The sequence below is a fragment of the Cygnus olor genome, chromosome 12 (genome assembly GCF_009769625.2).
Source record: "Cygnus olor isolate bCygOlo1 chromosome 12, bCygOlo1.pri.v2, whole genome shotgun sequence".
NCBI lineage: Eukaryota > Metazoa > Chordata > Aves > Anseriformes > Anatidae > Cygnus > Cygnus olor.
In genome coordinates this window covers 1661501-1678645 of record NC_049180.1, presented here as the reverse complement: position 1 = coordinate 1678645, position 17145 = coordinate 1661501, and the positions used below count along the sequence as shown (strand labels likewise).

The 17145-nt window shown below is 58.0% G+C and overlaps 3 protein-coding genes and 1 long non-coding RNA gene across 5 annotated transcripts in view; 2 read left to right on the top strand and 2 right to left on the bottom strand.

Annotated features, from left to right (window-relative positions):
* GALNS (galactosamine (N-acetyl)-6-sulfatase) overlaps window positions 1-3681 on the bottom strand; it is a 54057-nt gene extending 50376 nt beyond the window's left edge. The window contains exons 1-2 of one of the 2 annotated variants that reach the window (XR_005823830.1): window positions 3533-3680; window positions 145-268 (exon numbers count right to left, since the gene is read on the bottom strand). Coding sequence is in view for 1 of the 2 variants with exons in the window: in XM_040571636.1 (XP_040427570.1) it covers window positions 145-268; window positions 3533-3622 (214 nt within the window). In the remaining variant the exon portion in view is untranslated. Of the gene's footprint in view, window positions 1-144; window positions 269-3532 lie in introns of both variants that reach the window. The other variant, XM_040571636.1, reaches the window with a different exon arrangement.
* Window positions 3621-8115, top strand: TRAPPC2L (trafficking protein particle complex subunit 2L). Its single transcript, XM_040571641.1, has 5 exons — window positions 3621-3727; window positions 5776-5948; window positions 6945-7032; window positions 7150-7229; window positions 7931-8115. Exons 1-5 carry the CDS (start codon window positions 3695-3697, stop codon window positions 7974-7976), a joined length of 420 nt encoding a protein of 139 aa, XP_040427575.1. The 5' UTR covers window positions 3621-3694; the 3' UTR covers window positions 7977-8115.
* On the top strand, window positions 4456-5483 carry LOC121076964. Its single transcript, XR_005823831.1, has 3 exons — window positions 4456-4472; window positions 4820-4982; window positions 5446-5483. It is a non-coding gene; the product is annotated as an uncharacterized LOC121076964 (long non-coding RNA).
* A 1091-nt stretch (window positions 8116-9206) lies between the features above and the next one.
* PABPN1L (PABPN1 like, cytoplasmic) lies at window positions 9207-14229 on the bottom strand. The gene is made up of 8 exons (XM_040571637.1): window positions 14117-14229; window positions 13470-13644; window positions 13205-13313; window positions 12784-12848; window positions 12203-12309; window positions 11672-11759; window positions 11439-11584; window positions 9207-11221 (listed from the first exon to the last, which is right to left on the bottom strand). The coding sequence occupies exons 1-8, from the start codon at window positions 14203-14205 to the stop codon at window positions 11182-11184; spliced, it is 819 nt and encodes a 272-aa protein (XP_040427571.1). The 5' UTR covers window positions 14206-14229; the 3' UTR covers window positions 9207-11181.
* Window positions 14230-17145: the final 2916 nt, after the last annotated feature.

The following is a 17145-nucleotide window of genomic DNA, read 5'->3' as shown; positions in this document are numbered from 1 at the left end:
AAAAGATCAAAGCACCAAACCCCAACTCTGCCCTGAGGGTAATCACTGGTTTGGTTGCTAGCTCATGGCAGATGCTGGCAAACACCCCAACCTTCTCAGAAGGTGGCATCCTCACCTGCTAGCTTCAGACTCAAGTTTACTCACATGGCGAGCAGAGGGGGTTGGCGGTATAAAAATCCAGGAAAAGCATCCCTTCCGAAGCCATCTGGTCTAAGTTCGGAGTTTCCTTCGAAGGCTCTCCGAAAGCTCCCAAATCACCCCAACCCATCTGTAAAAAAAGCACACACCAAAAGATGTAAAAGTACTTTTACTCTTCCATAAATGACAATGCTTCTGGGCTCACATAAAACCTTCATTTCATCCCTTCATTTCTGTCTTTATAGTGCTCATCTCCCTGCTTAGCGAGCACTTCACAACCGTCATGAAAATGGTCTTCCCCAACCCCGTGAAGCAGGGAACTATTGCAGGTCTCACTGGCAAACGAGAAACTGAGGCACACACAAGATAACTGACTTGCTGGAGGACATTTAAACGCTTGCAGCGGAACTGGACGAGAACCCTAACGTCTTCTCTCTTACTCCAGGGCCTGAAGACTGGCAAGGAGGAAGTTGCACACGATCTGCTCCGTGTTGTACAGCTGCAAAGTCAAATTGCTCAGTCCCTGGCCACGTGTCTTTGTCTTGGAGCGCCGACCCCAGCACTCTGTCTGCCCCATCTGCCTGCCCACCCGTTTGTACTCAACTACGAACGCAAGAAAAAGGTCTAAAAGGGGAAAAAAAAAAAAAAGTTTATTTTAAAAGCCAGCTCTAGAGAGAAACCTGCTGGAGGGTCGTGCATCCCTACCCAGGAGAGCCATAAAGCCACCGCCGCGCCGCCTGCGCTCATCGCCGAGAACGATCGCGGGTAATAACGCAAATAAAAGCGAGTGACTTAAAACAGAAGGTTCTGGAAGGGAACGGCTTAATGAGCAATTAGGCACCACGGTTGCTAGAGATTATATCGTGCTTTAAAAGATGCAATAGCTGTCTCTAATACAGGCGTGTATCAGGTGAGCAGCTAATACAGAGGGGGTAATGTATCCAGAGCTGTAGGAAACCATCTGTCTGGTCCCAGCTGAGAGCCTCGCGTGTGCGCTGCCGCGGTGCAGTTTGGAGAAGAAAACTGCCGGGGAGCTGCAGAGCCGGATTTTGAGGTTTGAGCGAAGGGCAATTAAACGGTGCGACCTCACGTAGGGCGTGGAATTAAATTGGGTTCCGTGGATCAGCCCTCGGTTCTCACCTCTTCGGTGTCTTTATCAAGACGAAAGAAAGAAAAAAGGGAACATCGCGTTGCTCTGATCCACACGCAGCGACAGAGCCACAGAAGTTACCGAGGGATCAAAGGAAAAAGACCACGGAGACGCACGTTTAATGAACAGGGCACACATCAACAAAGAGCCCACAGAAGCTCCACCAGGATCTGTGCCCCGTCACGTCCCGTGCTGCACCAACACTCCTAGAGCGGGCTAATCGCTGTCCCAAGGAGCTTTCATCTCGACACTTACAAACACCTGCTCAGGGGGAAATATCCCTGGTCAGAAAATTAAGATGGGCTGCCGGAGGCTCGGCTGGCCACGACAAAAGAGGGCTTACACGGCGATTATCTTGCACGAGAGTGTGGAAACGCTGAGAACAACAGCGAGGCGGTCGTGCTGAATTGGAAGAACGGAGTCCAACAGGCGACAGGGGCTGGGCCACCCTTCCAGTCCCATACCCGACCCCGTTAGCTTCTCAAGGAGCTTTAAGGCACACGATGCACCCACCCCAAACGCACCTCTACGACGAGGCAGGAACATCAGAAGAGAAGCAAAGCAGGATTTATTTAACTGGTGGCTCTATCTCCTTTTTAACGGCTTTTTTTCCCCCTCATAGAGCAAAATTAATGGAATTAGTTTTCTTTTTGTTTCCCTCTTCAGGAGGCAAGTGTGGGTTTCTCACACATTTCCTGAAATGTACTGGAGCTTCTTTGTCAATACGTGTAGCTGCTCCTCACTCAATGCTGCTACAACTACATCCATCTCCAGTATTAGACAATTATTTTTGTAGGCTGCAAGGCCAATCCTTGACTTAATTGCTCAGTCATTAGGATCGGGCTGATGAGGTGACTAGGCTTCTAGATAAGGTGCGTAGGTGGGCAAGCAACAGCCCCAAAAGACTTCAATGCAGGCTTGACTTTATAGATCTGAGAAGTCTCATTTGTTTTCCTCAGGACGCCCACAAACGAGGAATAAAACGTCCCCTGAACATCACCTGGGGTAGCTCTGCCCTGCAGGAGGGGCAGGGCCTTCAAAGCATCGCTGCTTTTCACATAAGACTTGAGAAGGAAAGCAACTGAGCGTGACAGATCCCTCAGCGACTACTTAAAATCCCTATGAAATACTCCGCTTATTCCACTCAAACCTTTCCGTATCATGCCACCGACCCACGAGCGGGGCCTGAATCACCGCGCCTCAGCCCCGTGGCCGTGACTCACGACGCAGACCCTGCCCGCCTGCTGGCCCCAACGCCGGCCAAGCGACCGGGGACTGGACACGGCGCTGCTGAGACCCCCTACAAGGGACCGGGCGTGAACCCGCAAATAACCTGACGGAGCCAGGATGGGGCACGGCGGGAGCGAGAGCGCTCTGCGGGGCGCCAGGAGGCGCGCACACCTGCAGGGTGGTCGCTGCTTGCAAAGCAAGGTGACCCTTGAGGTCCTCCCAACCCAAACCGCTCTGTGCGCCCAGGAATCCCAAAACCATCAGGGCTGGAAAACCCCTCCAAGCTCACCTGGTCCAACCGCCCCCCTACCACCACCGTCACCGCTGAGCCATGTCCCCAAGCACCGGGTCCAACCTCTCCTCGAACACCCCCGGGGACGGTGACCCCACCACCTCCCCGGGCAACCCGTCCCGATGCCTGACCGCTCTTTCTGAGAAGAAACGTCCCCAGATTTCCAACCTGACCCTCCCCTGGCACACCTTGAGGCCCTTCCCTCAGGTCCTATAGCTGCAGGATACTGGGACCGGGCTGCCAGACCCCTACTCCAGGCAGCAGCACCCCGGCCCCACAACGATTCCTTGGTACCACAGACACCACCCCCCCCCCCCCGGCACCATTTACACCCCCCCGACCCCACAGAGACCCCCCCCCCTCGGGGCCCCACAGAGACTCCCCCCCCCGGCCCTATATACACCCCCCTGGCCCCATATACACCCCCCCGGCCCCACAACGACATGCTCGGCCCCATATATCCCCCCCAGCCGCATATACCCCCCAATGACCCCCCCCCCCCCCCGGCCCCACAACAACATCCTCGGCCCCATATACCCCCCCAATGACCTTCCCCCCGGCCCCACAGACACCCCCCCCCCCGGCCCCACAACCACCCCCTTGGGGGCAGGCACCGACCCCCCCCCCCCCCGCCCCACAACAGCCTCCAGGCGGCTGCCACCGCCCCCCCCCGCCCCCCAGGTCCCCACCCCCACCCCCACGCCCCCCCCCGGCCCCCTCACGTCGTCCATGAGCAGCAGCAGCACGTTGGGGGGCGCGGCGCGGCCCAGGGCCCACCACAGGCACAGCGGCACCAGCACCGCCCTCGCCATGGCAACGGCGCCCGCCTCACGTGACCGCTGCCGCCTTCCCCCCCCCGGGCACGTGACGGGGGGCGGGGCAAGATGGCGGTGTGCGTCGCCGTGATCGCCAAGGAGGTGGGGGGGGGGCTGTGGGGCTCAAGGTGGGGCTGCAGGGCCTCAGAGGGGCTGTGGGGGGCCTGAGGGGGCCTGAGAGGGGCTGTGGGGCTCAAGGCGGGGCTACAGGGCCTCAGAGGGGCTGTGGGGCCTGAGGGGGGCGGGGGGCGGGGCCTGAGGGGGCGGGGGCGGGGCCTGAGAGGAGCTGTGGGGCTCAAGGTGGGGCTACAGGGCCTCAGAGGGGCTGTGGGGGGCCTGAGGGGGCCTGAGAGGGGCTGTGGGGCTCAAGGCGGGGCTACAGGGCCTCAGAGGGGCTGTGGGGGGCCTGAGGGGGCCTGAGAGGGGCTGTGGGGCTCAAGGCGGGGCTACAGGGCCTCAGAGGGGCTGTGGGGCCTGAGGGGGCCTGAGAGGGGCTGTGGGGCTCAAGGTGGGGCTACAGGGCCTCAGAGGGGCTGTGGGGCCTGAGGGGGGCGGGGGGCGGGGCCTGAGGGGGCGGGGGCGGGGCCTGAGAGGAGCTGTGGGGCTCAAGGGGGGGCTGCAGGGCCTCAGAGGGGCTGTGGGGGGCCTGGGGGGGCCTGAGAGGGGCTGTGGGGCTCAAGGTGGGGCTGCAGGGCCTCAGAGGGGCTGTGGGGGGCCTGGGGGGGCCTGAGAGGGGCTGTGGGGCTCAAGGTGGGGCTGCAGGGCCTCAGAGGGGCTGTGGGGGGCCTGGGGGGGCCTGAGAGGGGCTGTGGGGCTCAAGGTGGGGCTGCAGGGCCTCAGAGGGGCTGTGGGGGGCCTGGGGGGGCCTGAGAGGGGCTGTGGGGCTCAAGGTGGGGCTGCAGGGCCTCAGAGGGGCTGTGGGGGGCCTGAGGGGGCCTGAGAGGGGCTGTGGGGCTCAAGGCGGGGCTACAGGGCCTCAGAGGGGCTGTGGGGCCTGAGGGGGGCGGGGGGGGGGCCTGAGGGGGGCGGGGCCTGAGGGGGGCGGGGGCGGGGCCTGAGGGGAGCTGTGGGGCTCAAGGTGGGGCTACAGGGTCTCAGAGGGGCTGTTGGGGGCCTGAGGGGGGCAGGGGGGGGCCTGAAAGGGGCTGTGGGGTTCAAGGTGGGGCTGTGGAGCCCGAGCAGGGGTGAGGGGAGAGGGGCTGTGGGGCCCAGGGTGGAGCTGTGGAGCCGGGTGGGGCTATAGGGTCTCAGAGCGGCTGTGGGGCCTGAGCAGGGGTGAGGAGGGCTGTGGCTGTGGGGCCTGAGAGGTGGTGCAGTGCAGTGAGGCCAGGTGGGGTTACGAGGTCTGAGAGGGGCTGTGGGGCCAGGTGGGGCTGTGGAACCCGAGCAGGGGTGAGGGGAGAGGGGCTGTGGGGCCCGGGGTGGAGCTGTGGGGCCAGGTGGGGCTATAGGGCCTCAGAGGGGCCGTGGGGCCAGGTGGAATTATGGGGCCCTAGAGGGGCTGTGGGGCACAGGTGGGGCATTGGAGCCTGAGGAGGGGAGAGGGGCTGGGGGCCCCAGGGTGGTGCTGTGGGGTCAGGTGGGGCTATGGGGTCGCAAGGGGTGTAGGGCCAGGTGGGGGCAGTGGGGCCTGAGAGGGGCTGTGGGGCCCAGGTGGGGCTATGGAACCTGAGCAGGGGTGAGGGGAGAGGGGCTGGGGGGCACAGGGTGGTGCTGTGGGGCCACTGGGCCTCAGAGGGGCTAGGGGGCCAGGTGGGATTATAGGGCCTCAGAGGGGCTGTGGGGCTCAAGGTGGGGCTGAGAGGGGCTGTGGGGCACAGGTGGGGCTATGGAGCCCAAGCAGGGGTCAGGGGAGAGGGGCTGGGGGACTCAGGGTGGTGCTATGGGGCCAGGTGGGACTATAGGACCTCAGAGGGGCTGCGGGGCCTGAGCAGGGGTGAGAAAGGCTGTGGTTGTGGCGCCAGGTGGGCCTATGGGGTCTGAGAGGGGCTGTGGGATAGTGGGGCTACAGGGCCTGAGAGAGGCTGTGGGTCCAGGTCATGCTGCGGAGCCTGAGAGGGGCAGTGGGGTCAGGTGGGGTATTGGGGCCTGAGAGGGTCGCCAGAACAGAGCAGCCTGCCCTCACGAGCATAATTTGTCATCCTCCCCAGAACTACCCCCTCTACATCCGGAGCATTCCGACAGAAAACGAGCTGAAGTTCCACTACACGGTGCACACATCCCTCGATGTCGTGGATGAGAAGATCTCTGCGATGGGCAAGGCTCTGGTCGATCAGAGGGAGCTGTACCTGGGGCTCCTCTACCCCACCGAAGACTACAAAGTGTATCTTTCTAATGCGACCTGATCTTTCTAACGCCTGCGTGGCACGGTCTCCCTGCAGTCACGCCGTCACACCACGTGCTGGCATTCACCTCGACCCTTCCTGGACCATAGGGAAACCTCTCCTGCTGTTTGGTGCCACGTTAAAGGCAGCAGCAGGAGGTTCACAGCCTTGTTCGCAGACACGTCAAGGGTTGGGTTCGGTGCCTCGTTCAGTTCGGCAGCTGCTGTTTGTTCCCTGACAGGGCGGTGAGGCCTCAGCCCCTATGGGCATTTGGCCTACATCAGGCAGAGCCATTTCACAAACACGGTTCCTTCTCTTCATTCTCTGCTTCGTTAAAGCAGGTGAGTAACTACAACGAGGCTGGGACTCCTTAATAGCACTAGTGAACGTGGCGGGAGCGTGATGGTGTCGCTGGGTCGGCTCTCAGGACCGAGGTCCCGGGTGCACCACCCAGCCTCGCTCAGATCCACAGCCCAGGGTCACAGCTGTCCCGGCATTTTTGTCACAAAGCTGACCTTTTGAACATTTTTTGGCTTTTTCTCTGAATGCCTTAGAGGTTACCTGCTCTAACAGACCTGATTTGTGGGTTAACTTTTGGGGTCCCAGATCATTCTGATATTAGAGGATCTCCAGGCCTCTGACTGCGACCTCCTGAATGAGAATAGGTAGGGCGGCCGGGTCATTGAAACTGTTCTTCAGAAGAGAGAAACCCTCACCAAAACAGCTAACGCGGGGCTGTTTGCAAAATGCAAGGCACGCGTTACTGGCCAGCAGAGGAGCACATGGGAGCAGGAGTTACCAAAGGGGACAGAAGTCAGGTGGCGAGGGAGCAATCCGCTGTCTTGCTTACCTCACCTGGGCCTGGCTCTGTGCTGGGTGCAGTAAGAGCAAGATATTTCCTCTCCTCTCAGCTTTTTTGAGTGTATTCCAGCCTTGCATTGGTTGCTTTGCCAGCCTGTGGTGTGTCAGGAGCACATTCCTTAACAGCTGCACAGATACGGCTACGTGACAAATTCAAAGGTGAAGTTTGTTATGGTGGTGGATTCTTCAAACACAGCACTTCGAGACAATGAGATCCGCAGCGTAAGTGCAGGAAATCTGAGCACAACTTGCCACATCAGTGTTTTTGCTACTTCCGCTTATTCATAAAGTGCTGAGAACCAAAAAAAAAAATTTAATTAAACTACAATCCCTTTTCAGATGTTCCGAAAGCTGCATAATTCATACACAGACATAATGTGCAACCCTTTTTACAACCCAGGGGACCGTATCCATTCCAGGTAAGTGTGGGATGACCGCGCTGAGCTTGGTCATCTCTCTGGGACTTGCGGTGCCCCTGTGGTGTAACAGGACCAAGAACATAACCCCCGTGGTTGAGCAGTTCAGATGTGCATGCTTTAACTGCTCAGATGGAGAACAGCTGTGTTGTCTTTGGGTCATTACTGCATGATAGGAAACTCTGATAGTCCCCTGAGAAGTCACATTGAGCTGTCTCACTCCCACCTCAGAACTGGAGTTAAAAACATTGGCTGGAGAAAATGGTGTCACTGGGGGCAGAAAGTTACCTGATTAGCTGGAACCTTGGTAAACAGAGGGGGGTTAAACAGGGTAAACGACTGCAGTTTGTCCTGGAGTCACAACAGCTGGGATCCTCAACATGCGTAACTCCTGTGTGAGGGCCAGTGCTCCCCATTGCTAAACCGAAATCTCACAGGGAATTTTAATAATGCTGGGAGTCTGTATTGCCTAGGCAAGAAAACTGCTTTTACACTTTGCCAGGATAAGCCCTGTCCTTACTTCAGTTTAATTAATGTAATTATCCACTTAACATGCTATAGTTAAAGAGTGAAACTATGTATTCAGCCTGGGGAAAGCCAGCTCATTAACCAGTAAGAGGCATTGTTAGCTGCTGGTATTGTTAGGAGAGCTGGTGTGCAGGACTAGCTGCTTCCTTTAATGCTGTGTTCATTTCCTTCTCCAGGGCTTTTGATAACATGGTGAACTCCATGATGATGCAGGTGTGCTGAGGCTCTGCCCATTCTCATCCAAGTGTTGAGAACATTCCCTGTGTACAGGAATGCGCCCTACAAAGTGATGTATATATTGTCTTCATTCTGTGTAATAATTTTAAATCTATTCTGTGTAAAATAAACTCGGCACCTGCAAGCTCTGCATGCATTTCTACTCCAGCAAACCAAAGTACAGCACAGAAGTCCTTGTTCACCTTCTTGTGCCTTCAGGTACCATGCAGTAGCCAGCTCTTCCTTCAGGAAGGTCAGCAGCATCAGATGAGGCTCATTCCCTACAGAAATGTACACAGCTGTGCTCCTCTAACTCAGATGTTTCTGTAGAAACTGGGCTTTGTAGGAAAACAGCAGTTCCTGCTGTGCTTGTGATGAGAGCAAGCACAGCTGCACAAGAGACAGCTAAGAGATTATTATTAGGGTCAGCCTAGATTTCAGTCAGCTGAGAGGCACAGATAGTGACACTGCTCCCCAGAAGTACCCACACTTCAGAGCACTTCTCTAACACAGAAGGAGCACAGCAGCAGCCGCCCTTTTGCTGCTACTCAGGACTGCTCAGTTCTGTCAGGAACAGTCGAAGCTATGCTTATTTCAAAAACATGGTCTCCTTGTCCTGTTTTTCCTCAGCTGGGAACACTCAGATCTGCATGTACTTACTTCAGTAGTTCTTGGAAAGAGAAAGCTGCACAGATCAGCCGAAGGCTCCAGGTCTCTTTACAATCAGCCACTGCTTACACACTCGAGAAGGATCTGGCAGACAGACAAACAGCTGCTCTCGCAGCACCACCTTGCACCTGATGGAGTCCTGCACTGATCTTGCCTTCCTGGGGAGGATCTGTGGGTGACTCAGATTTGACAGCATTTGCTCTCATCACTCCCTAAAACAGGCCTGGCACACATCGCAGTAATTCTGGTCCAGGTCAGGGAGCACAGGTAGTGCAGCTGGGATAAACCCATACACACCAAGATTAAGACATCAGGACTGCAGATGCCTTGCTCATCCCAAACTAGTCTGTTAACATCTCCTCCCCCTGCAGCCCACTGCTGTTCTAATTAAAGACTACCAAATCAATAGCAGGTATTTATATTTTTAAAAATAGACTAGGAAGTCATCGCAGCTTCTTAATCGCTTGTATGGTGCACTCAGTGAGGCTGTGCAGCTCCAGCAAGTTTGACAGAGCTGCCCAACAGGGCAAGTTTTCTGCCAGATTATCTGCAAATCCCAGCAGCTCCCAGCACACACTCCTGGTCAGAAGCAGAGCAACCTAGGCTGCTCCATCAGCAGCACACAGCAGTCTGCTCTGAGCACCTAATCAATTAAAAAAAAATAGTTACACAGCTCCAAAGGATACAGGAACCTGGAAAAAGCCAGGTCAGTACAGCATGTCAGCTCCCAGCCAGCCTCTCACTGCAGATCAAGTTCACACAGCAAGATCATTTATTTTAAAAATAAGTGACATTTACAATACTTCCTCAAACAAAAATACATTTAATCAACAACAACCTGTCAAATGATGGGAGATGGAAGTGTTTGAGCCCCTCCCACCATCTAAACAAGGCACAGCTGCATGCTGTTATTCCGAAACAATTTCACATAAAAGTCTTCACTCTTTTCACTCAGAAGTACACCCCAAAGTAATTTTTATTAAAAATTAAATCTCAGTAACTTACAAACCTACTAATGGAAAGTTTAAAGCCCTTGAGAAAAAGCCAGTTTTGTAGTCTGAGCGCAAGAGTAGCTCGGATTGAGAAACTAAGGCCAGCCTCGGCAGCACAGCCCGCACTGGGCAGAGGGCAAAATCAACTTAAGAGTTAAGGCCCCGAGCTTTAAAAAATCCTGAGGTCCTAAGGAAAAAGAAAAGCAGTGGGATTTTAGTCTGGCAGTGCCCTCTGAGCTGTGAAAAGCTGCTTTAGGAGTCAGTTGCATCTGGGTTAGGGGAATCCTAACCAAGGATCCTGAAAGATTAGCGTGAGAATTACATAATAAAACCCATTTCAATGCAGAACTTCACACAGTACTGCTGATTGCTGGAGCCCCAGCCTGGCTCTTTTAACAAAGTTTTGCCTTTAAAAACGAGCAGATTCAGAGCTCATAAACACAAGATCAGCAGGAAAGGCAAGTGCCAGGCAGCGCTGATCCTTGAGTTCAGGTGAGCTCACACCCACCCCAAACAGGGAGCAGGAACGGTGCCAGGAATAAAGAGGAAGATCAGGCCAAATTTGCAAAAATAGACTATTTTGAAATGCTGCTACTGCTAGAAATGAAGCAAACGGATACATTAGCAGCACACTTCGATCCCTGTGGCTTTGGAATAAAAGCAGGAGGGGGAAGGTTTGTTTGGTTTTTGACACCCAGGCCTTGTTTAACCAGGAGAGATAGAGGCTTCCCAGCAAAGAGCAAGGGCTGCCTTCTCCCTGCCCTGGTTCTTAGATGTGGAGTAGCTAGCAAGTTAAAAAACTAGACCCCAAAATGCATCACTAGGCTCGATCTTCCTCCCAAGAATACGGTCCGAAATCCACAATTTGAGTCTTTCCAGCTACAGAAAAGCTCCCCGGCAGTCACACCTAGAGCTGCATCCCAAGGCTCTCCCCGCTGATTCAGAGAAGATGAGAGTCTTTGGAAAGGTCTTTAGAATTTTCTTATGGGCAAGAGAAACCAGGACCCGTCTGCTGTAGAAACAGCCAGTAAGGAAGTGCCAGAGAGGAAAGCTTCATGCGCTGGAGGATCTGAAAGCACCCAGAGCAGGGTTCTCCAGGGGCCGAGCAGGACAGGACTCCCCCCACTGCAGGGTGAACAGCATTCATGCACCTAGAACCCAAACAAGGCTTACAAACCCCCCAACACAGCTCTGTTCCCATAGGATAAGGATGAAAGGGAGGACTGGGAAAGCACTTCGCATCCCAGAGCACGCTGTTCCCTGGAATGAGACTGTTCTCCACACAAACCCCATCCCTAAACCCCTCCTGGGATGCCAGCAGGGATCCGGCCGAAGCGTGGACAGAGCAGATCCAGTCTTCCCCCTGGCAGCCCAGCTCCAGCTGCACAGCACACAGCTGCCTCGCCGGTAATCCTCACAGCCAGGCAGATGGCTTTTTAAAATTAATCTTTTTTTTTTTTTTGGCTCGGGTAGGCACATTTAAGTCTCTCCAATCCCATCTCTTCGTTCCGGTCCCATTGGCATCTTCCAGGGCAGTGCAGTCCTCCTTTCTAGTATGGAAAATACCAAGGCAACAGCCTTGCCCGACCCCTAGACAGGAACAAAACAGCCTCCTGGAACACCGGGGCATCGCTCAGCCCCAGGTGCCAGCGGTCGGGTGCTGCCAAGAATCACGTCTACCTGCTGACAGCCCCCCCAAAGCAGACTCCCCCTTCAGCCCTGGCTAACCTCGACCAAACCCAGGTACCCCTGGGGCCAGAGCCCTTCTCCATCCTCCCACATGCACCAGGACACCCGCCAGCCTCACCTGTACGTCCTCCCTCGCAGCCTCGCCTGCTGCCCCCCGTAGTAGCCCCCCCGCTGGGCCAGCCCTCCCCGGGCTTGGAAACGGCCCCGGTGGCCCCCGCGGTCGGTGCTGCTGATGCCCGGCATGTTGGTCCTCTTGGGCAGCACCTGGAAGGCAGCGGGGGCTCAGCACAAGCCCCAGGCAGCGGGGCTGAGACAAACAGACACATCCCGGGGGCCTCATCCTGCTCCTACCTTAATGACTCTGCCTCTGAACAAGCTCTCGTCCAGCTCCACAGCAGCCTTCACAGAGCTCTTCTCTTCGAACTCGATGTAGGCGTACCTGCGAGGGGAAGGGGTGAGCAGAGCCCTGGGGACATCATGCTGCCCAGCACGGGGCAGGGGCTCTGCTTGGGGACAGCAGCGTCCTTCCTGAGGGCACACCAAGCCCCCCAGGACTCGTGGGGGGAAGAATAAATCCCTGCCTTCTTTGCACACACAGCCCATGCTCTGCTTTTTTCAGAAGCAGGTGGCAGCTCTGCTCCTGCAGCACCTACGATGCCGTAGGGCTGATGCCAAGCCCCCAGGCTGAATGCCCCTTCACCACCAACCCACAGCACCAACCCGTTCCTTGCACTGGATGTTTCCAGTCGAGCTTCAGCCAAATCCCAGAGCCACTGGCTTTGGAGGAGACGTCCTCCACCACGACCAGCCGCGATGCCGCGGAGCAGCCAGGCTGAGACCCACCACGGCCTCGGTCCCCAGCACCCCGCAGCCAGCACTGACCCTTTGGGGTGCCCCGAGAACTTGTCACAGAGGATGGTGACGCGGTTGATCTGCCCGCAGCTGTTGAAGTGAGACTCCAGCTCCTCCGCCGTGCCCCCGTAGTCCACCTGCAACCACAGTCCCCCCCATGGGCACCTCCACAGCTCCCAGGTCTCTCTGCTCACCATCACGCCTCGGCTGGCCAGCAAGGGGCCACACGCTGTGCCACCACAGCCTCACCCTCTCCTGAAGTTTAGGAGACCCTTCCACCTGAATCCCCCAGCCCAGAACCCCCAAATCCAAAGGACAGCCCTGCTTTGAGGGAACAAAGAACACTGCACAACCCACAGCTTCCAGCGGGGTATTTGGGGTGGCTGATGCTTGCAGCACGTTACCTGCAAGTGGCTGAGGATCACGGGCAGATGCTGAGCTGTGAGGCTCAAGCCACATTCCCAGTGTGGGCTGAGCAGAAGCAAAGCACCCAGTTTGGGACCAGCCTCTATAGCAGGGAGGTGGGACAGGTCCCCGGGGTAGGGAGCACAGCAAACCCCCACTGGGCAGGGAGCAGGGAGGTGGGCTCTGCCCCAGGGCCTCCCACTTACATTGCCCACGTAGATGGACCGCTGGTCGACCTCCATCTTCTCCTCTGTTGTCTTTGGGAAGAGACCTGCAGAAACGAGGGCTGCTGTCACACTGGATGGAGCCACAGCAGAGGGACCAGCTGGCGGGGGCTCTCGGCACAGCTGGCACCAAGCTGGTGCACGGCCACACTGCCAGCTCCACAGTCCCATCACATACTCCCAAACCCCACCACTTCAGCCTCCTCCATCCCCTTGCCCCGTCTCTCCACACAAAAAGAATGACACAGCGTTACTGCTTTACAGGGCCTTGGTACTAAACTCAATTACTTAATTGACTTAAGTTTAATTAATTTAGTGCATCACAGCCGGCAAAGGTAGGAGGTACAAGTGGGTATGACCTGCATCAGCCCCGTGCCAGCCTGGGACGAGGGACAGCCCGTACCTGCCTCTGAGCTCATGATGAGGCGGCTCTCAGCTTCCAGCTGCAGTGCCTTCAGCCTCTCGTCCTCCTTCTCCATCTCCCGCACTCGGGCTTTGATGGCCTCCAGCTCCTGAAACCCAAAGCATGACTTGTGTGAGCAGCACACGGCATGGGAACACCCCCGGCCCATGGTGATGCAGCGCTGCACTTGAACAGCGTTGTAGAAAGCTTCCTATTTCCTTACGGAACGGGGCAAAACCAATTCCGCATTTAGCCCAATGCTCACCGGGTCCTGCACACCCAACTCCTCCGTGCTGTCCCCCTCCAGGTGGCTCAGGTCTGAGTCCTCATCCACAGCCTTGCGCGGAGCTGCCATTTCTGCCACGTCCCAGGACGCCTCCACTGCTGCCAGGGATGGCGGGTCCTGCCACCAGATCCCAGAAGTGTCCAGGAAGAGAGGACTGGGCAGGAACAGAGGTAAAAAGCAATTCAACAGGCAGCACGTCACACAGAACCAAACGCAGAATGCCAGCCCCACAAAGGCTTTAAGGCTGCTTCCAGGAGAACGAGTAGCCACCTCCAAAGCTCTTGATGCTGCAGGCAGGCTTGCAGGAAAACCCCAGAGCTGCAGCAGGGAGAACTACTGAGAGGTCTCCAGGTCCCAGAGTCGCTGCCCAGCTCAGGGAACCGCAGAGGGGACCTGGGAGCAGCTTCCCACGGGCAAAAAAAAAAAAGCGTCAAACACCCCATCCTCATTGAGGAAAGGGAAGAGGAAGGAGGACCTGCCCTACAAGCAGCATTCCCAGGCCGCACAGAGGGGAGGGAAAACCCACAGCCATCCAGACCCCAATTCGATTGGGCTCCGGGCACATCCAGGGACAAGCCTCCCACAACCCGGGCAGCCCCATGGCGGCCCCGGCCCCGGCCCCTTACCTGGCCCTGCCCCCGAACATGCCGCGCGCCCTCGTGCCGTGCCCCGCCGCCACGTGCGCCTTTCCCGCCGGCGCGCCACTTTCACACATCAGCAGCCAATCGCGGGCCGCGCCGCGCCGCCGGGCCCCGCCCCCCGCCGGCAGGGCGGGAAGGGAGGGAGGGGGTGGCCCCGCCCCGCTGGGACCCCGAGGCCGCGGGTTCGAGTCCCGCGGGCGGCTGCGGCCACGCGGGTGCAGCGGGGCGAGGCGGGGCCCACACACGTGGCGCCCCCCCGGGTGTGGGGACACCCCCCCTCGGGTGTGGGGACACCCCCCGGTGTGGGGCCCCCCCCCCGGCCCTTCTTGTCTGTTGACCCCGCTGGGGACCAGGCACAGCTCTGCCTGGCTGCCCCAGGCTGCAGGGCGCAGCACCTGCAGAATTAGGGGAGACCCCCTTGGGACCCCCCCTTCCCAGGGCTGGCTGGGGGTCACTGCATGACCCCGGGGTCCAAAGTGGCCTCCCCCGAGCTTGGGACAGGGGTAGCAGGTTGCTGCTGGCGGGGGGGAGGCGGGGTGGGGGCGAGGGCACCCAGCGCAAGCCCATGCTACGGAGACCTCGGGTTGATATTAAATCGTCTTTATTACACAGATACAGAGTTAAGAACAGACATAACCTGAATCATAAAGTTTACATCTTCCACAGGTCAAACATACAGTACACTTAGAGAAAGCGGGAAACAGCAAGGGGGGGGGGACAGCATGCCGAAGGAAAGTCCTGCCGCGTCATCTCTCCATGCTGGCCCTGCAAACCCAGGCAGCAGAGCAGGGCGGGCGCCCCCGAGCCCACCCGGCCCTTAATGGGGGCTCTGCTCTCCAGCCCCCAGCCCCTGGGACCCTCGCACCCCGGTGTCCCCGTCCCCGGGGCTGGCAGGGAGCCGCGGGCAGGGCTGGGGAACCGGTGCTGCCCGCGCAGCCGTGAGCAGGGGGGACGGGGGAACGACGCCTCCCTCCCGGTGCTGTGCCTTTTGGTGGCATTGGGGGAGACCCCAGGGGCTGCCGGGTGCTTGTGGGCGGCCCTGCCACTGCAAGCACCCTGCACAGCACCCGGGACCTGCTCCGGGAGCAAGGCGACGCCGTGTCCCCAGCCCCAAACCCACCCGGACGCGGGGACCCCCCGAGGAGCTGGGGATGACCCGGAGGAGGTGGGCGAGGGGCGGCTGCGGCAGGCGGTGCCAGGGGTCTCTGGGGCTGCTTGGGGAGGTTTGGGGTCCCCAGAGCCTTACCGGGAGGCAGCACTTTGGTTTCAGCTGGGGTTTCCATTTGAGAACGCCTGGGGACCACAAACAAGCTGTCCCCCCATGTGAACACCGTTCCCCTGCTCCAACCAGGGCAGGGGGAAGGAAACCCAAGACAGGCGCTGTGGGTGGCCACGGGGACCTGATCCGGCACAGGGCTGTGCCACCCCGGCCCCCCGTGTCCCCGAGCTGCCCCGCAGCGCCCGGGGTGTTCCCAAGCCCCGCAGCTGTACCAGGGCCACGCGGCACATCCCTCTGCCAGCACCCGGTGCCACAAAGCCACCAAAAAACAAAGCTTGGGCGTCGCGCGGGGCACGCACGCCCCAGCCCCACGCACGTCCCAGCACCGGTGTGGGGCAAAAAAAGACCATGGAAGCACCCGGCCAGAGCCTCCCCGGCCGCCACGACGGCCACCGTCCTCCCCGCATCGCTATTTTTTGGAAATATTACACGTTAAAGCTGTCGTTCTGGTTTGGACGTCTGCTAGCGCTGCACCGCCCGTCCCCTCCCTCCCTCGGCTTTTGGTTTCAATGCAAGGTTCTTTAGGGTATTTTTATTATTAAAAAAAAAAAAAACAACAACACAAAGGAAAACAGAAAAAATAAAATAATAAAAGCAAAACAGAAAGGAGTGGAAATGAGAGCAGACTGTGTAAATGCTCTCGTCTGCGGTTTCCCGGCGAGGCGGAGGTAGAGAGGCAGGGCCCCGGTGCGGGGGGGACAGGGGGCACGCGGGGACGCGTGGCGGGGAGGGGACGGACACCCAGGGCAGCAGGCGGCCCCGCAGCAGGAGCATCTGCAAAACTCTTATATATTACCTCTTCTCAGGAAACGTAAGAAAAATAGACAATATTACATATGTCACACCATAAATAAAGTGAACGCTCGCTCGAGGGGCACCCGGCAAAGCGCTCTCAGCTCGGGGCGCGCGGGACCCCCGCCCCCCCCCTCCCCCGAGGGGACGCACCGAGGTCTCGGGGTGCGCAGGGACCTGCAGCAGGGCTCGGGGTAGGAAACGTCACCTCGGGGTGCACCGGGCCCTGCTGCAGCACGGCATGGCACGGCATGGCACGGCATGGCACGGCATGGCACGGCGCAGCCCCATGCATGCTCCTGCTGCAGGAGGGTGGCACGAGGGCAGCACCCGCGGCCGGCGCCTCTGCGATGCCGGGCGAGCGGCCCCGAGCCCGTCCTCCTCCTGCCTTGCCTACAGCAAACACACAGGATGGTTTTTGCAAATGCGGAAAACTAAAGCTCCTATCGAGCACACGACTTCTTCTCGGTTCAGCCTAGCTCCTACACACCACATCCTCCAGTGGTTTCTCATCACCCTTTATTTGGCAAAGTGTCTCTTATTATTATCACTATCGGTATTATTATTTTTGGACCTCTGCAGACGCTATTTACATTCACATTAACGTACAGCACTCCTGCCCGGCCGCGCCGGGGCACGCTGTGGCTTCCTTCCCTCCTCCCGGAGCCGTGGGACTTTCCGTATTGCACTCCCGTCCTCTGCGCTTTGTACAACGGTGCGAGAAATTACAACACCACCTACATCGTCTTTTGTCCGCCTCCTCTGCGAGGGAGGAGGTGGTGCTTTCTTGCCTTTTTTCTTGCCTCCTGGAAATCGTTGCAAAAAAATAAAATAAAAAATTAAAAATTATAATCCAACGCGGGGAGCGGATAAAAAGGACAAAAACCCCGGGGTGTCGGCGCACAGGGGCCGGGAGAGCAGCAGAATTCGTCCCTTGTGCTCC

Excerpts from the sequence above, each read along its gene's own strand:
- TRAPPC2L (XM_040571641.1), top strand. The coding sequence starts at position 3,695 with ATGGCGGTGTGCGTCGCCGTGATCGCCAAGGAG. Across the intron at positions 3,728-5,775 it reads TCGCCGTGATCGCCAAGGAG|AACTACCCCCTCTACATCCG; the intron begins GTGGGGGGGGGG and ends CATCCTCCCCAG. Across the intron at positions 7,033-7,149 it reads GAGACAATGAGATCCGCAGC|ATGTTCCGAAAGCTGCATAA; the intron begins GTAAGTGCAGGA and ends ATCCCTTTTCAG.
- PABPN1L (XM_040571637.1), bottom strand. The coding sequence starts at position 14,205 with ATGTGTGAAAGTGGCGCGCCGGCGGGAAAGGCGCACGTGGCGGCGGGG. Across the intron at positions 12,849-13,204 it reads CATCATGAGCTCAGAGGCAG|GTCTCTTCCCAAAGACAACA; the intron begins GTACGGGCTGTC and ends TCGTTTCTGCAG. Across the intron at positions 11,760-12,202 it reads TTCTCGGGGCACCCCAAAGG|GTACGCCTACATCGAGTTCG; the intron begins GTCAGTGCTGGC and ends TTCCCCTCGCAG.